At 36.3% G+C, this 23,884-nt stretch overlaps 3 protein-coding genes across 3 annotated transcripts; 2 read left to right on the top strand and 1 right to left on the bottom strand.

Moving 5' to 3' along the window:
• The first annotated feature begins 3,119 nt into the window (after window positions 1-3,119).
• On the top strand, window positions 3,120-6,205 carry LOC6589678 (probable elongation factor 1-delta). The gene is made up of 3 exons (XM_002014366.2): window positions 3,120-3,236; window positions 4,210-4,290; window positions 5,529-6,205. The coding sequence occupies exons 1-3, from the start codon at window positions 3,150-3,152 to the stop codon at window positions 6,102-6,104; spliced, it is 744 nt and encodes a 247-aa protein (XP_002014402.1). The 5' UTR covers window positions 3,120-3,149; the 3' UTR covers window positions 6,105-6,205.
• An 86-nt stretch (window positions 6,206-6,291) lies between these two features.
• On the top strand, window positions 6,292-23,741 carry LOC113565727 (schwannomin-interacting protein 1 homolog). Its single transcript, XM_026988703.1, has 8 exons — window positions 6,292-6,595; window positions 16,427-16,996; window positions 17,951-18,344; window positions 19,012-19,100; window positions 20,627-20,699; window positions 21,251-21,576; window positions 22,018-22,286; window positions 23,108-23,741. Exons 2-8 carry the CDS (start codon window positions 16,559-16,561, stop codon window positions 23,169-23,171), a joined length of 1,653 nt encoding a protein of 550 aa, XP_026844504.1. The 5' UTR covers window positions 6,292-6,595; window positions 16,427-16,558; the 3' UTR covers window positions 23,172-23,741.
• On the bottom strand, window positions 7,322-12,013 carry LOC6589677 (tyrosine-protein kinase transmembrane receptor Ror). The gene is made up of 8 exons (XM_026988702.1): window positions 11,906-12,013; window positions 10,708-10,860; window positions 10,050-10,649; window positions 9,089-9,305; window positions 8,377-8,581; window positions 7,869-8,313; window positions 7,666-7,798; window positions 7,322-7,608 (listed from the first exon to the last, which is right to left on the bottom strand). Exons 1-8 carry the CDS (start codon window positions 12,004-12,006, stop codon window positions 7,405-7,407), a joined length of 2,058 nt encoding a protein of 685 aa, XP_026844503.1. The 5' UTR covers window positions 12,007-12,013; the 3' UTR covers window positions 7,322-7,404.
• Window positions 23,742-23,884: the final 143 nt, after the last annotated feature.

Consider the following 23,884-nt stretch of genomic DNA (forward strand, 5'->3'; position numbering starts at 1 on the left):
GTACATACACTACACATACATAAAATTCTGTATGTAGAACTTTCAAACGGAGTCTGGATTTTTAACTGTATTTTAAGTGGTTATCACATACAATTTACTAAGCCACGTATTTTTTAAATTATGGTAAAACTTAAACAATAGCTCATGCTTTTTTAATATAAATTTATCAAGCGAGAGATCTACAGGGTGATCACAGTAGGAAATACGTACATATGAACATACATTATAGAAAAATGGCATAACATTTTAAGCTGTCGTGTAAGAGAGCCTTTTTTAATATTTTTACAATTGAAAAGATGTGAATTAAATAAATTTTGGCCGAATTATTCCTTAAATAACGCTTAGTAAATGGGCTTATAGGAATTAAATATAAAACAAGAGGAAACCTAATATATTTGGACATATCTGAGTTGCTAAATTATATTGAAAAATAATACGTTTCACTTAATAGCGTAGTACTCGTTTTACCAGACTGTGAGCTTAAGCTAGAATGTTTGCCACAGCATAGTAAAACCATAATTCACTAAAAATTGTAGGAGTCCCAAGTCTATTAAATACATTTTCGCTCCAAGACAAAAACGTATGATATTGTCGCCTGGTGTTATCGATTAAGTGCCTCTCTTGCTATATTTGTCGGTTTGCAAATATAGATTAGAGATGAGAGATTTCAGTCTAATCTTTAGAAGATTTCCATGCAAAAAGACTTGTGTGCGTAAGTTTCAGAGTGTTTATATTTGGATGAAAGCTGCAACCTACTTGATGTCTGGGGGGTCTATTCCAATTGATTCCTTAAAAAGCGCATTCTGTGCTTGATGGAGACACTAAAGATGACACGGAATCTTATTTGATGTTTGGCGCTGGCAGCAATTTGACAAAAACATTATAACTGTGGAAGTTTTAGTGAGATTAATCAATTTCGCTTAAATATTCCAATTGTGCTGCAGTTACCTAAGACATAAAAAAAAGTGCTGCCACTCGATTCTTGGATTTGATGAGTTAAGGACGCTCATTGGTCACATCTTATCCTTGACATTTTCTATATTTTGGGGTTCACTAGGAACCAAGAAAATGCGCTAGGAGCGCAGTAGATGCATATGGTAACACGGTAAGCGGCGGTGATGACGACGAGAACGCCGAGCCTCGAGAAAGATAGACATAGAGGAGAAATCAGTCAGTCAGGGAAAACCCGAGAGCGAGAGACATGCTACGCACGTCCAGAGGGAATACGCGAAGTTAAGTGTGTGAAGAAGGAGGCCGAAGAGAGAATATAAAAGTCACGATAAACACTAGCAGCGTTGTCGTTTTGACTGGAATAAGATCTAGGCTTAGTTTTAGGTTTTAGTTTCCATGTCCAAGAGGTTTGTAGTTCTGGACTTGCTTAGTCGTGCATAAATGAATGACGGCTGTCTTCGTTCGTCCAAAAAATTGTTCTGGCACTAAGAGAAGTGGCTCAACGGGGTGTCCCGACCATGATGCAAATATACAAGGTGGTCTCGTCGGTAAAAGTCAGTCCCTTAACGTATGCTAGCAATAAGTGCGAGTGAAAGGCACATAGTATAGTGATTGTGAGTGAGACGGCATATGTTGATTAACCCTTAACAGGCCCGTGGGATTTCAAATTTCCTATAATAATACAAAGAGTTGATGTTTTTTTATGGTTTTATATATTATTTAATAGTTTTGGATTTGCAAGCAAACGTTGCTTTTGCCTTTCCATGGATATTTATTTGTTAAGATTGTCGGCCCCATCCATTTCCTCATTTTCCGTAAGGTCAATGACCACATCCATGGTGCCAGTCTTTATTTCTACTTCAGATAACCATCTGTATAACGTAGCACGACTAGGTAAAGGAAATCCTTTTTTATAAAGATGTTTGTACGCTCTAGCGCCTGCGGTATGAAGGCTAATTGCCGCAGATATGTCCTCCGAATTAAATTTTTGTCGTTTTCCACCACTCTTTAATATTTTGATTTGATTATCCGTAAAAATTTTTCCAAGAGATTTTTCTAATTGGCGCGAGTCCTCAAGATGCTGGCTTACGCGATGCATTTCCACCTCCATAGCACGAATCTTTTGTCTCAGGCACTCGTTTTCCTTGAACATTGCATGATTTATCATTTCGTCCCTACAGAGCATTTGCATTATTATTTACATTTATTTATATTTTCACACGGTAAACTTACTCTGTTTGCGTGTTCGAATTAACGAAACCATCTTTTAAACTTTCGTCCTCTCTATCCGGAACAGCGTTATCAATCAATCTCCTCCTTTTATAAGTCTGCCCTCTGTTAGGTGCAGACTTCCACTGGGAAGCTTTGAAGTGAGTATCGCAAATTTTAGAATGAGCGCCAAGGCTGCACCCGAGGCTTTGCTCCCACAACTTCCGCTTCACTGCACATTTCGGAGCATGAATAAATTTTACTCCCGGAACATGATTTCGGCAAAAAGTGCAGTATGTCATTTTTTGTTGGTGGCACGTAAGGGTTAAAACTGTATAAAAAAATTTGTCCGCCAACAACCTTCTGCATCAACAAGCAAACACGCACTAACAATAAGGGGCAACACGAACGAGCTTCGGCTCCCCACGAGACCACCTTGTATAATTGCATCATGTGGAACACGTCGCAAGAAACAGTATAGTAAAGAATAGTGTTTTTCGTATTATACCAGGGAAAGTGGAAATTTTTTAACAAAACGGAACAAATTTGTTGAAGAATCTTATATTTAAAAAAAAAATTAGTAAAAACATTAGTGATAGAATCAAGTAGCATACAAAACAAATCAGTTTCAGCTTAGCTTTGAAATACCTCGCAGAAAACTACGCTAACTACTGTCACTTCCGGTTGTTCAATTTTTAAGTCGTACCTGGGCTATATTGAATTGTCTTTTGATGGTTTACTTGATTAATACTCATTGAGGTGTTTTCTTCTGGTTGTAACATATCATACTCCGTGAGAATGTACAAAAATACATTTTGTGTTCTATTTTGCATCGTTCCATAATACATAGATAGTTGGGTATGACTTTTGTACACTATCTTGACGTACTTCATATCTGTTGCATAAGTAAAATATCGAATATATAGTATATTTTGTATTAAACATTTAATTGTGAAGCTTCAGCAGTGCAAATCAAATCAAATTTCAGAATGAGAGTCGAAGCTTTGGATATGTTTTGGACGGATAAGGGTCGATATGATTTAGCAGAAAAAATGTTTCACGAGGTCATTTTAAAGGTAGGTCATGATCCGATTGTACTATAGTAAAAAAAATATTCTCAGTTGATGCCTCCGAATTGAGAATTTAATATAAATACCAGCACATATTTATAATGAACAATCCCAGCCAAAAAAATAGAATCTCGGTTGACAATATCAGACTCCTTTTCGCGAAGTTATAGTATATTTACATTAAAAATGATATTACCGCGTGCTTTCTTAGTATGCGGCTTTTTGGAGAGGTTTTCCATTTGGTTGTTGCTGTTGTAATTGCTTTTAATAATGTCCTCCAGTAGGTTTATCAAGTCATGTTGAGTGAATCGATTGCTGGTCTTTATGGTCGGTGCGACGACGGCTGGATCGGTGGCAGACAGTAGATAAGCCCTTCGCAATATGATTTGGGTGCAAATTCAGCCTGATATGGTTGGTTTTTTATTGAGCTATCTTTTCGGGTTAAATGTCTAGATCTCTGTAATGGGCGTGCTAACCAGAACAACTTGATCAGCTATCAGTAATGGGTTTCTTTCGTTAGTTCTGGTGAACGCACAAAAGCCCTCAAGAAAAACGCCGCCATAGAACAGCTCTTTGGGCCCTCATGCAACATCATGGTATTGTGTAGTACCTTTGTATAGTACCTTTGTACTTCCCCTAGCAGGAAGCGTTTCCAACCCCATAAAGTATATATATTCTTGACTAGCATCAAAGCCGAGTCGATATAGCCATGTCGGTCTATCCGATTTTCATGAGCTCCGAAATATTTCAGTTCTCCGAAATATAAAAGCCAGAGCAACCAAATTTTGTATTTAGATAACTGTAACGTCTCACTGTTACACGTGTATTTTAAAGTTTGGCAATTGGGCAATATTTGCGTGTTGGTGTTGGCCATAACCTTACGTCAGAGCTAAGGCTAACATTATGATATTATATATTATATCTTATTTAAAGATATAATACATACAAGACTTATAAAATTTGTGGTCTTATTTTAAAGGTATCTGAGCGGAATCACTGCAGCCCTTTAGTGTCCGAAATTGCAAAGGCTAGGGAGCATATACAGAACTCTCTGGAAAAGGTAATTAAATTCTTTTTAAATTTTTATTTATAAAATTTGGATTTTATTATAACCATGCGCCTGTTAAGGGTATTGCGTACGAAGTAAAATTTTGTGTGCTCGGGAATTCGAAACTTTTTAGTGTTTTTTTTTATAGAAATTTAAATATTTTAGTTAAATATGCCTTTGTTTTGGTAATCGCATTATGTATATGAAACCAAAAGAATACGAAACATTTGTGAAATAACGGACAGACGACAATTGTGGCCGTGCTGACAGCTGACTTCTAGTGAGAGTGAGAGAGTGGATCCAGCAAAAAGTGACATTAAAAATGCAACAAAAAAGAACTAGGAAAGATAGAGGGAGTGCAATCGGAGCTCCCAGAGAGGGCATTTCTCACTTTTCATCCCTGGCCTTGGTCACCGTTGCATATCCAGGGCATCTGAAGTTTATTATAATAGCGCTGCCCGTGCTTGGACATCCTCCTGGGTATGTACTGGACTCCAGTGTTCGCAGCTCTTAGCTGTACGATCGGAAGCACAAAGGAAACGCGTCCTCGTCTGTACATGTACAATCCAACCATTTGGTACAATTTCGTGAGCTTTAAGTTCGGGTGGCGAGTCGATTATAAGATTGCGATCAGATAGCGAACCGGAAATTATTTGCACAGATAAGCAAAAAAAATACAAAGTACTAGCTGGAGCTAAGTACAACACGACCGTCGGCGACAGTAGCTATCAATATGGCATCCACAATTTTGAATATGTGAAAAAACCGAAAACGCAGAATCATTGAGAATAACCGATAAACGTATCTGGATCAGATCAGATCATTGATATAGACAAAAGGTACAACTCTTCCACGCGCTTACTAGATCACTATCGTTATCGTCATAACATAACATATGTACATATATAAATGTTTCCCGAATGATGGAGCGAAAATTTCAGTGCTAAGTCATTTTCTTGTTTCCGTACCGAAACAAAGGGGTTCATAGAAAACCCGAGCCTACGTTCGACTGTGGGAGAAAACAAGGTACCCGTCGCAGCTCTAGCTCTGATTTTTTCAACGTTAACAAAAAAGTACTAAACTTCGTACTAAACGAAAATATGAAGTTTAAGAATTATTAAATGTAACCAAAGTATATTTATAAGTACGGTCCTTTACCTTACGCTTTACACTTTCTTAACAAACTGTGCTATATCGTTCTTCTATACTACTATTGAACTTGCTAACTCGCTAACAATACTTTTTTTCAGATTGATGTTGCTACTTTGGAAGATAAGTGCAGGTTGGAGTTTCTAGACCGAATATCGCTATTAGAAAATCAAAATATCGATCTAAGATCCCAAGTTTCCAAATTAAATCAAGCATACTCCGATGTATTGAAACGTCTTGATTTGGTTGAAAATCGACTTAATTGCTCAAACGGTAACGTGAAAAATAATGATGATGATGTCGACTTATTTGCTTCAGAAAGTGAGGAAGAAACTGAGGAGGCTGCACGCATAAGGGAATCACGACTGGCCGCTTATACAGCTAAGAAATCGAAAAAAGCTGTTATTATAGCAAAGTCAAGTTTAATTTTAGACGTTAAACCATGGGATGATGAGACTGATCTGCAAGCTATGGAAACAGTAATTCGAAAAATTGCTTTAGACGGATTATTATGGGGAGCTTCAAGGCTTGTCCCAGTGGCTTTTGGAATAAAGAAACTAAGTATTTCATGTGTTGTTGAGGACGATAAAGTTTCTATTGATTGGCTTACTGAAGAAATAGAAAAATTAGAAGATTTTGTCCAAAGCGTTGATATAGCTGCATTCAACAAAATTTAAGAGATGTTTAAAAATTATTGTAAAGAAATAATAGTTTCTTGGTGGCATTCTTAGCCTTAAATTAAAAATAATTTAAACGGAAATAAATAAATTATACTATTTGGAGTCTTTTAAACATTTCTTCGCTTAAAACTATTACTTACTTACTAAAACTAGTAAGTACTAAAGTTAATATCTTATATTTTTAACTCTTGCCGTTTTTATACTCGGTAAAAGAGGTCAGATTCGTAAGGATCGCCGAATCACGGCGAATTGATTGGGGCTGTATGTAGTTGTCTATTGTATGACCAAATACAGTCAAAAGATCACGCCTTCAGCCATGTCTCGTGAAATCTGATTAGAATGACGAGGACATTATAATCGAATCATAATGGAACGGCGATGGCAAGCTCCGCAGTTTCCAGGCAGAGGTTTCGATGTCCGCTGCAGATGCTGTCCCATGAGAGAACAACAGCGACAGCGGCGCAGGATAGTCGAGCAGTGATTTCAAGGTGCGGAAACACATGCATGTACGTGTGTACAGAAACGATTCGGCAAAATTTCTTGAGCCTAAAGCTGGATAATATAAAAATGATATTAGTATATAAGTATTATAAATCTAATTTATAATTATAACATTTTTTTTTAGTATTAACTTAAATTTAAAATAGCTGCTTAAATTTATGTAAATGTGATGGCTGCCAATTAAGTCCGTGACTTTAGGAATGAAACACAGGTTTTTGGAAACAATTAGTTAGTTTTTTAAAATAGTTACTCAAATATTATTTATCAATTAAAAAAAAAGATTTGTCGAAGTTTTCAAAAGACCCATCTCCTTCCGCCAAGCCATTTCTTCAGGTTCGAGTGTAATAAATAGTCACGCATGGCTAAATCGGGGAGAAATTTCTAGCTTTATTCATGGATTTTCGCTGTGGAAACGCTTTTAACATTCTCCCTCGTAGTTTTATGTTGAAGGGCAACCTCGACACTTCTCCGTGTATCCACTGGGTGTATGAGTACACTCTTGACCCTGCCTCGCCCTCGTAGTTTGGCGTCCTCCCCCTTGATAATATGCAGGGGCATATCTCGCCATTCCACTTGGCCACACTGCTTGTATCAGAGTCCGGACTATTAACAAATTTAATAATCATATGTATAAATCATAATATGTGGCCCACACCTAGTGATCCCAAGTGACTTAATGATATTAAAAAGCCGAAATATTCAATAGTCTCGTATTTAATTAAAAACTTAAATGCATGTTAACTAAGCCGGTTAGAAAATGTGATATCATAGCGAATATAAAACTATCATTAATTATTTAGTTACTTGCATTAATATGCCCGTCATGCCAAGTTTTTAAACGGTTGGAAATGTCTGTAAATGTTGGACGTTTTACTGACTGCTCATTCCAGCATTCTATCATAAGAGAATAAACTGCAGCTGGACAGTTTTCTGGAGAGGAAAGTAACTGTCTCGACCGGATTAAGCTGATTACTTCTTGATTACTATAACCGTAATATGGCTGCAAAAAGATTAAATATGTGTATGCGGAATCCAACTCGTGTTAAAAAATATTTACCTGCATTCCATAGCTGTATATTTCCCAAAGTAGAACGCCAAATGACCATACATCACTCTCTGTTGTAAATTTTCCATATAATATAGACTCCGATGGCATCCAACGTACAGGTAATAACGACTTTGACTGAACCCTAAGAAAACAAATATTCATGTAATTAAGTTCACGACCTGGCCTGATGCCAAAGTCTAATATTTACTTACCGGTAATAGTCCGAGCTATAAATATCTCTAGATAAGCCGAAATCTGAAATTTTTACGATCAATCCTTCATTGACCAAACAGTTACGAGCAGCCAAGTCTCGGTGGACATAATGATGCGCTGATAAATATTGCATGCCTTCGCTGATTTGCAATGCAATTTGTAGAAATTCTAGCTGTGTTAGTGATTTACCTTCACTGGGCGAGTTCGAAATTAAAAACTCGTGCACATCACCATTAGCCATATACTCAAAGAGCATACAGTAAGGCTCTTTATTCAAGACTACACCCAATATACAGACAATATTTTGGTGCTTCAAGTCCGATATTAGTTCAATTTCTCGCTTAAAGTCTTGTTGCGTTTTCAATGAAGCGTTCTCTTTCAGGGCCTTAATAGCAACAGTGACGGTTTTATTAGCCTGTGTCAGTTGTCCTTTATATACTTTGCCTGAAATCATTTATTTATTCGTTTTTATAAAAAGAACAAAAACTATTTAATGAAATAACTTGCCAAAAGCTCCTTCGCCCAGCTCTTCTAAAAACTCAACATCTTGCAATGTGAAATGTGATATTCTCAACAGAGTGTTTCGTTCCGAGTTCTTAGGTCCTATGGAAATATTATCCGAAATATTGCCTAGATGAACTCTACCTACATCTTGGTTCGAGTTAAACTGTGCATTTCCATATATATTTTTGTCAGCACTAGGTGTATTGATCTGAAAAATAAAACAGATGAAAAGAGACAAAATTGATAAAACCCAATTGGTTGACATCGAACCATTGATTTATGCATGTATATACCCGAAACAAATCAGTAATCAATAGTACGAGTGTTGCAAATTTGAGTCAAATCTGTAAACTAAAGTACAGGAACCTAAAATGTGTCCATCAGATTAGAAGCATGCTTTATGGTGTGGTGGTATGGTGGCCAGCCATAAAAAAGAAATCTTATCTTAACGACACTCAGCCGAGTTCAACGAATGGCTGAGCTATTTATTACTGAGGAGCTACGCACAACTCCAGGCGCACCTATGTAGGTGCACCTTCTTTCCGTAGATCTCACAGCGAATACCTTTTGTCTGTATCTTTTCATTAAGGAGATTATCTTATCGAATCGATCTTATCTTATTCAACGAACATAATCCGTTGTCTACCGTCTAATCTAGGACTGTTATGCTACTCGTTAAATAATATTTTCTCTTAAAATGCTAGAAAATACATACATTTTGAATATTTCGCATTCCATAGTGCATGAAAGTTCTCCTTTGAAAAAGTATTATGGACAAAAATATTATGAAAATAATAATTGTTGCTCCGGTCGTCCAAGCAATGGTAATCCAAATTTTTTCCGCACATTTAGGAATATCACAAAGTTCAATAATTCGTTCACTCGAAGCATCCACAAAGCACCAAGGGCTACTTTCAACACTTCCAGGATTCCTAGAAAAAAGAAAATAAATGTTAAATATTTTACTAGGGTATTGGGAATGTCTCCGTAGGTGTCTGAATCTCTAAAAATAGTTACTAAACTCAAAACAAAGTACAGAGTATATATGTGCATATTGACGGATTGATTTGTTGGTGGGATAGTTAGGATATGTACAATCGGACAAGTTTTTAGGTGTCATGAGAGAAGACACTAAGGTGATATATTGGAAATATATTAGATTCATAACGAGCTTGTGATTTCAAAAGTTCACATATCTCATAAATAAAAAAACTAACGCACGGAGAAAAGCAGAAAAACACCCATTTTTATGAAGTGAAATATCGTAAAACAATTTAGGAATCTTTTTCGACAGCAAAAAATTGCGTGTGCCGGAGCACACAATCTTTAATTTGTACGAATGTTTCCAAAATCGTAATAGCAAACATGACTAATCTAGAGAGCGAGGTCGAGCGCTAGTTATGTTCCAATGTTAATTCTGCACTCCGTTTACCCCCATTCCACCTAATGACCAAGATTCTAGCTGTGATCATTCCGATGAATATCTCTCTCTATCTTTATCTTGATCAGTGTGGCTTTGGCTTTTCTATCTCCTAAAGTCTCTGAGAAACAAGCGGCTATGAATACTGATCCAGAATATACTTTGTATGGTGGGTAGGGACTCCTTGAGTACTGCTTAAAAATATTAAATAAACACAAGTACGCATGCAGTAAAATAAACTTTTGGTACAACATACCTGCAATAATTTTGACCTATAAGTTCGGGAAAGTCGGAAATTTCTTTCATCAACCAAGACCATCTTAAACAAGATTTTCCAGATACTGATGAGTTTTTTATCCCTCTGTAGCTCGAGCCGTCCTCCCAATAGCAATTTTCACTTTCATCTACGTCTATAGTTATTCCCAAAGACAAACAGTCTTTATGTGGTGGTAACTTTTGACAATCTTCAACTCCAACCACACCAATGACAGGATGTCTTTTGGCAATAGCATACTCTTTTTGGCAAAGCTCATTTTCTAAAAGCTCACATTCTTCGCGACAAATACGTTTCAAATTTTCAGATTCTCTAGTAGGTGGGTATTTACTCGAAATGTCCGTTCTGAATACATCTTCATAAATAGTGGATTTCTTTTTTAAATATATATTTATGTTTTTAATATCTCTAGTTTTAGTCCTCTTATTTCGTGTCGTTGTATTGTAGTTCTTGTAACGCTTAGCATTCGTTGCGACATTTGCAAAGTACAATAAATTTGTTCGTTCAGGAGTTCGACAAATAGGTAGTGAACTGTAGCATAGACTGGGTAAGGCATACGTTCGACAATTCGAATTCATATCCCTGAAAGGAGGTGTGTAAATAATTTCAAAATTATTTAATAATATTTATAAAAGCTTACTTTGATTCTTTGATTACACCATAAGCGGCTTTCAACCGTTCCTCTATGGCGTTCATAGTGAGGTTTGGAGATATAAAAACATGAACATTTTTTAAAACATCTTGACAAATTGTTCCATTGTATAAATGGCAAATTCCTGATGATTGCTGAAACCTATAAAAAAATACCAGATAAATATTAATTTAAATACATACATATGTCAAAAAAATGTTCGAATATTCATGTAAATTTAAATTCTGATTTTTATTTTTAAAGAAATTAAAGATAAAAACTTTTTATTTTTAAAGAAATTAAAGATATAAACCCACAAATTTCACAGTCATTCTTGTATATTCTTGATCAGCATCGATAGCCAAGTGAATATAGCCATGTGCGTCTGTTTGTCCCGTCCAAAGCCTAGTTTTCAGAGCTACGTATGTTATTTTGGATTTACGTATTGATATTGATTTGATCGGATGATTAAGATTATATGTACATTGCCTATCACTGGAATAGGAGCCCATCAGTAGGCTTTTTGAAGGAAACAAAAATAAGAAGGCACGTATCTGAACAGCTTTATTATTCTGAAAAAGACTCTGATATATTTGGGATAAATGTTTCGAGTATGAATAGGCGTCCAGCAAGGCGGACAGACGAATATACAGACATGGCTATATCGACTCGGATATTTAAGCTGATCAAGAATAAACTTTATGGGATCAGAATCGCTTCCTTCTGGGCGTTACTCATTTTGTGCTGCGTCAACTGTCAGTTTTAGAGTTTTGCTTTGCGGGTTCTCATATTTTCAGAAGAATAAGCAGCGACATAAGCAAAGGAATTTATCGCAAGTTTTTAAACACTGGGTAAAACATGCGACGGTCAAAAATCAAATTAGAAAAAAGTGGTGGAATACGTCGAATTAATATTCGAATGACTGTTTTGGCAATCCAATAGGAACTGAATACCGGGTATAACCAGAATCTAAAAATGCTTAACCGTGCACAAACTAAACTGACTGCTTGTCTGTAGCACATACAAATACACATAGCAGATTTATTTTTTCTTTTAAGAGATCTTAACTAAAAATTCACATTTTTATTCAGATGAAATTGATACTGATAGTTCTATTTTAAAAGCTCCGTCCTTCACAATAATATATACTATAGAGGAAAAATCAAAACTGTAATCTTTATGTTGTGAAGAGTCTATTTGCACCTACCCATACGTTCCAAACATAACATTACTTGCGAAAACATCCTTTTTTGTCATTGTAAGTAGCATTAATGAAAGGCTCAGAATATAAATTATATATTTCACCATGTTGAAAAACGTTAGGTTTACTAAAAAGTTATTTTTTTTTTATCGGCGCTCTTTAATTGACATATTGAACTCTTACAATGAAAATATTGTCTTAAATACAAATGACATTTTCTTCCCTCAACAGCATATTAGGGGTTGTTGATACCTTATCGATCTATCGATAGCACAAAGGACCAAAAGTTGGTCACCAGGACTACTATCCTGTGAAACAAAATGGGTATGTTTTTTATTTTATTTTGTTAAGTATTCTGCAAAAATTTAAAAATCCTTTAAAAATAAAATGGCGCCTTTTTAAAAAAATGCATTAAAAAAGACTATTAAAAAAATATTATAATCATTTGTTTAAAGAACAGGCATTGTCAGATTTAATTAGTAATTTGAGCGGTGAAACATTGAAATCGGTTGATTCCTCAAAGTCTACAGCTTCGTACCGCGCGTCGAAAAACAAATTCAATAAATTACTTCGTTTAGTTACAAATAAATTGGTGCTCCCGTTTTCCCGTTCCGCTAGATCCTCGTTTTAAAAACGAAAAAATTTCCTCGAATCCTCCTCGATCGAAAAGTAAAGGCGTTTACTTAAAAAAAAAAAACGAATCTTAATTGCAAAAGAAAAAAAAAACGCCTACAGCAGGGCAATTAGGTTTTGCCTTCTTTATAAATCATTTGTTCTTAACCCAACCTCAAATTCATCTCAGAAGTAACTGGTCAGAGTAACAACACAGCTGACGCAGTCCAATTTTAACGGAACGTTGGCAAGAAAAAAATGTTTGCGCATAACAACAACGTTTCTCCGCCACATTGCTAGTCGTTGGTCTTTCTTCAGGCAGCCCAGGGTGAGTGTTTTCTTAGATGGAACTCTGCGCAAAACGCGAAAGCTTCTGAGTTGCTCTCGATTTTGCAGCAGAACTTACGCCATGTGATGCGTTTGGCTTTCCTAAATTCTTTGTTGTAGGATGACAGACACGCCTTGTACTTTAGTTTTGTTGAAGAGTTTCCGCGAGGCTTTCGTGAACTCATCAGATTTGGAGTCCACCATTCATGCTTCTTCCGACCCCTGGTTTTACTAGAGGGTCAGGATTTATCGAGCGCCTCTGCAGGGTTCGGTAAAATTTTTAACTAGACGGGCCGTGTACCATCGTGAAATCTTCTCTTAAGGGGGGACTCAGGGAGAATACGGCCTAGGTGATCTGCACCGAGTCCAGTTTGTCCACTTGGGTCCTTCAATCATACTAAGTTCTTCTGTATCTTGTGAGAGCCAAGAGTAAAGTCCAGGACCTCCTTGTGATTCTTAATTATAAAGGTGGGATCATTTCCCTGGCTTAAAATTACGACCTGAGTGGTCAGAAGATAACTAAAAAGGTACTCACCCCGTTTGTGTTTCGTTCGTGTGCATTGTCATTGAACCCCATTATTAAGTATATGTCCTTGGTCTTACAGTCTGCGATGATCATATGAAGGGTCTCATGTATGGGAACGTCAGGTTGGTCATGACCCATATATGTGGATCAGATCATCAGGGAGCATTCCTGGCCTTCTAGGCTGAAACTATCTTTTGCAAGAATGCAGATACGTGTTTTACCTGTGGTACCAACTACGTATAGATTTTAGTCTTGAGTCCTTAGCTCCCTCTTTCCGAGAACCCAGTGCTCCTGTATAAGGACTATGTCGACTCCACCCTTGGCTAGGTGGAGTAGAAGAGCAGCACATGTTGCCTTACAATGGTCCAGGTACAAGAGTGGTGCAGTAACCTGCAGTAACCTCAGGATCTTCTCCGGCTCTGCAAGCTTGGCCCGCGGTCTGCTAGGAATGTCTTTTGAACGTACGGCCTCTAATTTGGCTTCTGGATAGACCTCCTTGAGGGCAGGCATCGCCTTCATGTAGTGAACCGCAGAGCGAGCGTATTGGCAGTCGATGGCTTTCAGCTTTCCATGATGCCACTATGCCTTCTCACACTAAGATGGTGGTCCGCCTTTCTCCTAGAACTCCTGAAGGAAACTGTCCTGGAGCTCATTTTTAAACAGGTGTAATTTTTTCCGAAGGACATGGCCGTCTTTGGCGCCCCTGCCCAGGACGTCAATTAGGGTCTTGTCCTTCGCCACCTCGGCGATCAATTAATATTCAGGGCCTTGGTTGCGCCCTTTCCAGCTTTTGCTGGCTGGAAATCTGGCAAGGTGGCTCAGACCCTTCGGCTGACGACTTGTATTTCGTGTCATCGTTGGACAGGATGGAAGCCCCTTTGGTCCTTTATACGACGGCTTTTTACCCTGCCGTACAGAAAAAGTGCCTGCCGGAGTCATCAGGGGCTCCCCGGTCCCAAGGTCCCAGCTGCAATTACGCACTACTTGGCAACCACACCGGTCCGCAGCTAGTGTTACCCGACTTCGATTGGCTTTTCCGGCCTATCCTTGCACTCTTCTTAGGCCCTAGTTTCCCAGGCACTGTTGTAGACGGATGGTCTTGTACTTCCGGTACTTTAGAGTACCATGCTCCATTGCGGTGTTTGTATTTATGATATTCAAATTGCTTGGCATAGTTGGTTCCACGAGAAGGCGGGGATTGGTTGGTCAGCCGAGTCATAGCCCGCTTGCCCCGGGAATCCTAGTTAAAACTCACTGTCGGTAGGTATCTGGTAGGTAGTCCGCATATTAGCGACCGAGTACCCCCTCGACAATGCATCCTGGCATAACTTCACTCACCGCCCGACTTTGGCAGCATCCAAGTCAGAGACATGACCGTACCAGATCCTGTTTCCAGCCGACCCCACGGGGAGAGTATAGTCGCACTTCCACTGGTGTGTACAGCATGAAGCAGCATGGGGATGGAATACGCCTCGTGCTCAGGGCAAGCCCGAGCCCGAAACACCTTTACCTCATTCCGGGCTTACAGTTGGTGCGAGCCGACCCGTCATCCGTTATCCCCAACGCAAAGTTACATATTATATATATAACATATATTATATATTTATATATCAATTATATATAATTTTATTATATATTGGAAGTGATCTGCATGAACAGTGATCAAATCTGTTTTAGCTCAATTCGCTCTTCGCTCAAGCAAAGACCGATATTTACACTTCTCTTTGGTTACCAAGCATTGAGGCGCGTGCTTATGAGTGTGGTGCCTATGGCAACGATCACTTGCCTATGTGGTTCTGCTCATCTGAAGACATTGTTTTTGCGAGCGCTTGATCAAAAAGTCTCTTTAAGTTGTTATTGCATTGCTAATCGAAAACACGAAACAGAAAACACAAGCTAAGAAAAAAAATGTATTCTGCTTCTCTTTTATCAGTGACCAGACAGAAAACAGTAAAAGGTAAAAAGTGCTGACTATTATTTGTGAGGTTTGCCAAATAGGTATTATGGATGAGACACAAATCTCCCCTATTTAGAAGTTATATGAAGAATTAAAATGCAGGTTTAAAGAAATCAGCTATTCTGAAACGTAAAAAGCCATAGTCCATTCGAAGCATTGAATGAGGGTCCTTTCATCTGCGCATGACCCAAACCGGTGTTGATATATTTGACTTCTATATAATACAACGAGTCATCGTTTCAGTTTATCTTTAAAGTAGCCAATCTCTCATAACTTTTAATGGATACTGTTTAAATTGATTTTTAACATTTTAAGTGTATTGTCAACATATCATTTTGTAGGAAGTCAAAATAAATTGTGTATAGCAGTTATTTTTAGGCTTGCTGGTTAACCTTGAAATTGTATATGTTGACATAATTATGCAGAGCTATTTATGGAACAATTTGCAGTTTTTTTTTATGAAATAACAAATTTAAATATTATAAATAATAAGTGCATGGTAAGTAAGAATGGAATACGACCAAGTGAATGAAAACGGATTTTTCATATTCTTACTAATTTATAATATTGCTTGCTAAGGCAAAACTAGTCTGAATGTATATTGCACATGTACATATACATATATATATGTACATATACTAAGGTAACTAAGCTTGAGTTAACCCATCAAGGGCCAATTGTTATTTAAATACCTCTGGAAATGATGAAACTTGAAGCATTTTGGTGCTGAACAGGATAAATATATCGCAATTATTCTTTTCGTTAATTGAAGAGAAATATAATATATGTTTATACGAAAATATATGTTTTTGGAGGTAAAAAAATGAAAATTCCAGATCATTCATAGTTCCTATGCCAGCCTCTTCTTCGTATATGATACATATATATTTATCAATCAACGCATAGTACTACTAGAGGAGGCTGTAATTTTCCCGAGTTTTTTTAACGCCAAATGTAAGTACTTTCAGAAAGGCTCGGAAAATATTGACTCAAACTATGTGAATCTACGCAATGTCGTATTTTATCCTATTTATATTTTAATAGTTTTTAAACGAATTTTAATTTTCAAAATGAATTTTTTTTAATAATTTTATTTTTTTTTTAGGAATGAACCTAAAAGGAATCTTCATTGGGGAAAAGAAATGCGAAATCCAAACTATTCCTGTCTACAAAAGTTTTACTATGCTCGTTATGAAGATTTAATTGATTATTCTGAAAGCAAGTTTAATGTGAAGCTATGAATGAAACCCAAACAAGTCTAGAGTGTAGGCTCGATAAGTTTACCGATTCCAAATACGAAAATATCAAAGGTTTGGTTTTTGGGAATAGTCGAAGAAATTCAGATTCGGGTTCTTTTTTGGAAAGAGACTCAATTCTTTTCGAAATGTCATCTATAATTATGCCTAACATTGTAAATGAAACTGGCAAGAAATTATCAGAAAAATCAAAAGAACTATTAAATAAACCAGAACTAGTTTACAGTATCAGAAAAAATTATATGAACAAAATCAACTGCTCTCATCGGCCTTCTAAAATTGATCAACTTCCGGGACCAAGTGAAATTGACATTGTCGGAGATTTCGGAGAGGAAGTGGAACGTGAAATCGATTTACTTTTCACAGGTTTTAAGAGCAAAAAACTTGTGGAAAGCTTACATGTCTTAAATTTATCTAAGGTAAGTAAACGAACATAAAGATATTCTGGAAACCTAGAATAGATCACATAGAATAGCCACAATACATGTATATTACCAAGTTTTATACAAATTCTGTAATAAGGACAAAGTTATTTCAGAAATTGTATATTTGATCAATTTGAATGACTCTTCGTCTGATTTGGAAACCACAATCCAATCATTACACGATTTTTCGGAGCCAGTACAAACACTCAATGTCAAAGTTAATATTGTGGTCACATTCAGAAGTGGTTTTACACTGGCTGCAAACGTATCTCTCTCAGTTAACTACAAATGTTTCGGACATCACTTCGGCAGCCCGAACCCCTTTCTTGCCTTTATAGATAGTTAGTCGGTTCATTATTAGAATAAAAGGAGTCACATGGAGAACTACTACGGACGAGCTTGGCGCAGCAAATCTATCTGCAGTAGAAGTTGTCCAGAGAGTTGCATTTTTGAAGAAATTTGACAAAATAGAAGGGTCATTAAAGTTGCTGGCATCACTTCAAAAAGGGCAGTACTTTTGTACGAAAATGCTTACACTGTTTAGTTTCCCTGCGGCCCCAGACCAGACAGTACCCCATCGTATTTTCAACGATGGCAGCTCGTGTTTGCTATCAAGAAAACCTTTAGATTGGTCGACATACTATCTGCTCAGCGTTCAACAGAGACGGAAGTGGTCCGAAGGGATCGCCAATCTGCAGCCAAGCAGAGTGGTGGCAATCTCTGAGAGAGATGGTGGAGATATCCCTCTTTCCCCGCCGTTGTCGCGGCTCAATGTTTCCGCTCGTTATATACATGGAAAAGATTACTGAAATGTAACATTCCTGTGTTTCAGCGGCAGTCATTGGTTAAAAAGGGTAAAGTAAGGCTTAATGGTTGAATTTGTCGTTATAACTAAATTTAAAAAAAAATTAAAATCTAAAATGCTTACGTAAGGAATTTTTTTTTTAGATATGCGATGCTGAGCTATCAAATGGCGGTGAAGCGCTAAGGAATGGAAATTTAATATCATATTCTGAAGAAAACAGTCGCAAAATGAAGGTGAAAAATTCAACATGTGGACAAGAGTTAACAAAAATTAAGTCTCGAAAGTCATCACATGACGACCGACAGCTACCACTTGATAAATTTGACTATAAAAAATGTAATCAACAAAAATATATACTAAGTGAAACTGAAACTTATTTGGCGGAAATCACAAAAAATTTAAATAATATGGATATTCCTAACCTAAAAAACCAACGTATCCAACCTTCGGCAGAAAACATCCAAATACAAAGAAGCAGACAATACGTGGAACATCCGATTAAATATAAAAACGACCATTCATCTCCAAATGTCTTAGGTAATTAAATATGGTACATAAATTTATTAAAAACATCGTGTTAGTAGAAATTTCGTCTCAGGCACAGGCCCACCGCCTATGGAAATGTCGAAATCAAAATATATATACTACGTTCGTTGAATAGAAAATTGTTTCCAATTTGGTTTGTACTTGCATTCTACCCTCAAAAACTTTTTTTTGGGTTTACTATATATATAAGCTTAAGCCCGATGGAATGCGAATTATCAAGAATTTACGTACAGAAAATATTATGTCTTAAATATCCCTGCTGTAGTACGCTAGCTTTACCTCTGGTTGATATCTGACACATCTTGGAATATCCTTCGATTGGCAATCCACTTTCGCAGTGGGGACACTACAGTGCTTTCAGCACCGTCACCGACAGTTGGCCCTCTTCAGCGCCTAAAACGAACGGTGTGGCATTCTGACGCACACATCTTCTAGGAAGATTGCTCAGGAATATTTTTTCCAACTTTTTTATTGCTTTGTCTTATGATTTATTCAAAAAGTTTATTTTCCATCGATGGGTTTGTTAAGCTATAATAATATTTTACAATGGTGGATTTAGGACAAAAAAATTTAATAAAAAATATTTAATTAATTGTTAGTACTTACCCTTACAGAAAAATATACCTTTTTTAACAACGATTTAAATTTAATTTTATAGAACAATTTGATGCGTACAAGGTGGCTTTTGACATGGACTTGGAAACATTAAAAAATCATTTTAAAATGGCCAACAAAATTGAAATAAAGGTTAGTATACAAGTATGCACAGAAAGCAATAACTAGTTGGATAAATTTTTAGTTTGGATCAGTCAGGTCTTTCGAAATGGCATACAGCCCAGTGAAATGAGTATCGAGTAGAATTTTTAGAGACTCCTCACTGGAATTGGTCACCTACCGTCACTCCTTTTAAGGTGCTCCACGAAGGGGGTAATTTTTAGAGGATATTGCGTAGCTTTGACGTTGTCTCGACTTCAGCGGAAAATTTTTCCCAAGAGGCCCTCACTGCTTTCCTAGTTTATTTTTGTATAGGTCCAGACTGGTTTTGTAGTCTGTTCAGTGCTCCTACTCTTCAGCGCTTTTAGCTCTGTTGAAAAGAGTAGTGCTCTTTTACCCATAGGTTTGTTTGAGGGGCATGCTTCGTCAAGGCCTGGTTACATGCTTCCGTAAACCTGTTCACTAGATGATTTAGGTCATCCTGAGAATATTAAAATCTTTCATTGCTGTTGTACATTTTGCTCAGTAGGATTTTTTTTTTTTTTTTTTAAAATTAGCACTAAACTTATTAAGAAATTAAGCATGCAATAAAATACAAAATACAAATACCACTACAATTACTAATTACTAGAAAGGTGTGTAAGGATTAGTAATTTAATAAGAGGAAGAGAATTAGTGGAGGATATAATATGGTAGAGGGAATTATAATCCGAGCATAAGACCCTAAACGGTTCATGCAAGGAATAATTCGATCTACAAAGTGGAAGGAACAACGGAATAAAGTTTCTAGTCAGTCTAATAGGAATCGTGAAGTTTATGCGGCTCAACAGATCAGGGCTGTCTATGTCACCCCTGACATACGGTTAACTAAGGATGGGAGGTTTACTAATAATAGTCTACTAGAGTAAGATGGGAGTCTTACACCCGCATCCCAGTTAAGGCCCCGCAGAGCAAAGAGTAAAAAGTTTTTCTGTACTGATTCTATACGGTCCTGGTGTACTTTGTACTGAGGGCACCATACACAGGAGCCGTATTCTAGGATCGGACGAACAAGCGAGGTATAGAGAGTCTTTGTTATATAGGGGTCGTCAAATTCCTTTGACCACCTCTTTATAAACCCAAGCACGCCCATGGCCTTATTTACCATGGTAGAAATGTGTTCGCAAAACTTTAACTTGGGGTCTAACATAACACCCAGATCATCCACCAGGGTAATTCTCTCAAGAGAACCCCCAAATAGGGTGTAGGGAGCCAACAAAGGGCTAGAACGATGAAATGTCATAACTTTGCATTTCGAGGCATTGAGGTGTAACAAGTTCGCACAACACCTGCCTGGGGTTAATATAGTAAGTAGACTTTGGGCAATCGCCCTTTCCAACTCTTGACTATGTCCAACACTTTATGAGACACAAAGGTGAGGGCAATGACTTCCCATCGGTTCCGCATACTATTATCTCATAGGTACATAAACTTCGTTTGCTTCGTTTAAGATTTGATTTTTTACAATTAAAAAAAAAACTACTACCTTAATTATTGAACGGATTAACTTTTTATTACAGCGTCGTTACAACAGAGATGAAATATGCAAAAGATTGGCCTTTAAAGGAGAAAATATATTTAATAATATAAAAAGTAAGTCTAACAACTAATAAAAATTAAAATAACAAGAATCAGAAATATATGAATGTTTTTTTTGACACGCCGAATCTAACATACATTTCCAGTTCGTCGACTAATAGTCGTTGTGTTTCGAATTGTGTTACGTTGATATTGGGCATGAAATTGTCCTACACAATAAACGTTGCACCAAACCACGTACTTTAACAGAAACTATTATATTTTTGAATGTTGCTCCGGGAGAATCTCGTCTTTTTCCTGATGCTGTTGAGTGCTCTAGAGTTTCGCCGACAAATGACTGACGTTTCTCCTACTTAAGTTCTACTTGCGTTTTATTGACACCTGACTTAAAATCAACCCTTCGTAAGATTTAGGATTCTATAGCAAATACATGAAATATTTTCTCGACAAGTTCGTTGTCGATTTTCTCTTGCCGATTTGGATAGTGGGTTTCTTACTATCGATAGTGTCATATTTACCATTGGCTCCGCTCTTTTCTAACTTTGTCTTCTTAGGATATCTCCGTTCCTCAAAAGACATTTTCATTTAACATATCCTACTTACAGGCTTAGAATTGAAAAAGGATGTCTGCTCTGACACTGAAAGCTATAGCTCCGACTCTGAAACTTGCCCCAAGCTAACAAGTGGAGTTCTTCGAAGGCCATCCATTTTGTATGCCACAAAATATAGTAAAGATTATACTAATCACAAGATGTCTCATAACAGCAACAACAAACACAAATCTGTTCTTACTTCAAACGAAAATATTAAGAAAACGCAGGAACGGCAAACCAATGAGAAGGTTTTCTTCTTTACGAAACAATCAAAGCTTCAAATAGAGGTTCGTCTTGCTTTAGCTCAATCAAGAAAAATAGCACAAAGGAAAATTAAGGTATTTATGTATTTTTTCTAGGTTTTTTTTTACAACTAAAGTACAAATAAAATCATAAACTAGCTTTAGTTAAATGAGTTATGGCAGCTAAGGCCTTTAAGCCTTCAAGAGCCAAATGCTCCGGCAGCCATGGTTTTTTTTCAAGTGAATATATATTCATATATGTATATATATATAAATATATACATATTTATGTATGTATGTATATAAAATAAATAACTTGACTTCATTTAAAAATTTTGCAAAAGCTACTAAAAGAGCAGAATAGCTAAAGAAGTTATACATTATACAATATACATTTTTCTAGCCCAAAGTCTATCTGAAAAAGTCGGCTTCATCTCAGTTAAAGTTCGATTTTGTTACATAGCGTTATTAATTAATCGATGGCCTTTCCGGAATTTAATGTGAATATATTCTCATTGCTCTCTATTTAAACATTAGAGCCAGAATCATGGCGTCACGCATATCGTCGACATAATACGAACAATGCTCCATAATGTTGGCTTAAATATGGACTCAAATCATCGCTGGATATCAAGGCAATTACTCACAGGTGTAAATTTAACAACGCTACAATTATTGGTAGATAATTTTCAAGCGATTATTGAGAAACTTAATGTTCATCTTTTGGAAAGCCTGAAAGAACGTGATGATCTGAATTTGGCTCAAGACGCAATATTACATGATCTGGAAAAGATCAATAATTTCTTGTAAGTAACTATTCTATTCACTATTTAAAACTATTCTAATTATATAAAGATTGATCTGTATATATACAAAAATGCTCTGATGGTTTGGTAAAAATTTCGAAAAATCCTTCACCGATTGAGTTGAAATTTTGACATATCATAAAATCTAGTCCCAGGATAGTTTCAGGCTACATAAAAAAATCGGAAACCCGACCGCGGCTGATAAATAATTAATAAATAAAATAGCTTAAATCAGCTACCGTATATACCAAACATGTTTGTTGAGCGAAAGTTGTTGTCCTAAATTTTTTATTGAAAATACCGGCACCCAGAAGATCTAAACATTCCTGATAAGGCCGTAATTCAGTTAGGAATCGGAACATCAATCCCCTGCCATTGCTGAATTGAATACGCTTCGCGTCCTGTCGTTCGCATTAATCAAATAGACGTTTATTGTTGGCATTCCACACCAACGTCTGGCCCAATGTGCGTCGATGGAAAATTTTTGGTGATCTGAGTACTAGGCTTTAATATTGAGTTTTTGGAGTATCACTGAACAATTTTTTCAAATCGACAAAGAATTTCTTTTAAAACAAAAAAAGGACAAATCGTTTTCAAGAAATTTTTTTTAGATATTATTTTTGATCCCAACAGGTGTTTGTTTTTCCCTTGCAGTTTTAAATAGAATGTACTATCTATGTATTTTCTTTAAATAATTGTATTGAAATAATAATTTCCTTTAATAACTTTTATGCATTTTGCTTTGTTTATTAACTTTTAAAAAAATATACATATATTATAAAATCGATAGCTAGATAACACAAAATCTACATTATTTTCAGAAATAGCACTAGTGCTCCGCACATTAATAACTCTAGAGATTCTGATACACCGACGGATTTTTAGAGAGCCTTGCAATCAAACCTAAACGAAAATCTGTACAGATTTCTTGGATAATCCTTATGGTACCTTATATAAATATGTTATTATGTATTATAAGTAATTTTGTAATCTGCAAATACGATCTTTTTCATAACAACACTGTAGCTAGAGGCAAAATCAAAGCAAGGTATAAATACCAAATTGTTAAATAGAGAACAACATTTAATTAAAATTCTCGTTCGGTGCCTAATGGTAAAAACGGGCCGGTACGAGCATTGCGTACATCAGTACGTTGCATCTGACCGTGTAGGCTCCGTCTTTTACCTACAGCTCCAATAGACCGAAAAATGTAATTTCCGATTTCTACTTAGTATACTCTTTGAATTATTGAGACAATTTGACACTTAGTAACCAAGCTTGCCACCCAAAACGTACACTATTATTATTAAACTAGGATCCCCGTGCACAGTCGCTTAGCTCCTGCGCCAACAAAAACAAAAAAATACTCTCAATGCAATGAGATTTATCAAGAATTAACGTTTTGGTCACTGTGAGATAGATTTTTTCGACGACCCAAAACTTTTTTATATAATATTATTATTATTATATAATATATTTTATATAATATACAATTAGTTTTTGAATTTGTTTTTAAAAATATGTATTGATGTATATGTATTTTTATTATTATCTCTGTATTATATAAAAAAGTTTTGGGTTGACTTCTTCGTATTTTA

This window comes from Drosophila persimilis, unplaced genomic scaffold (genome assembly GCF_003286085.1).
Source record: "Drosophila persimilis strain 14011-0111.01,24,50 unplaced genomic scaffold, DperRS2 tig00000191-arrow-pilon, whole genome shotgun sequence".
NCBI lineage: Eukaryota > Metazoa > Arthropoda > Insecta > Diptera > Drosophilidae > Drosophila > Drosophila persimilis.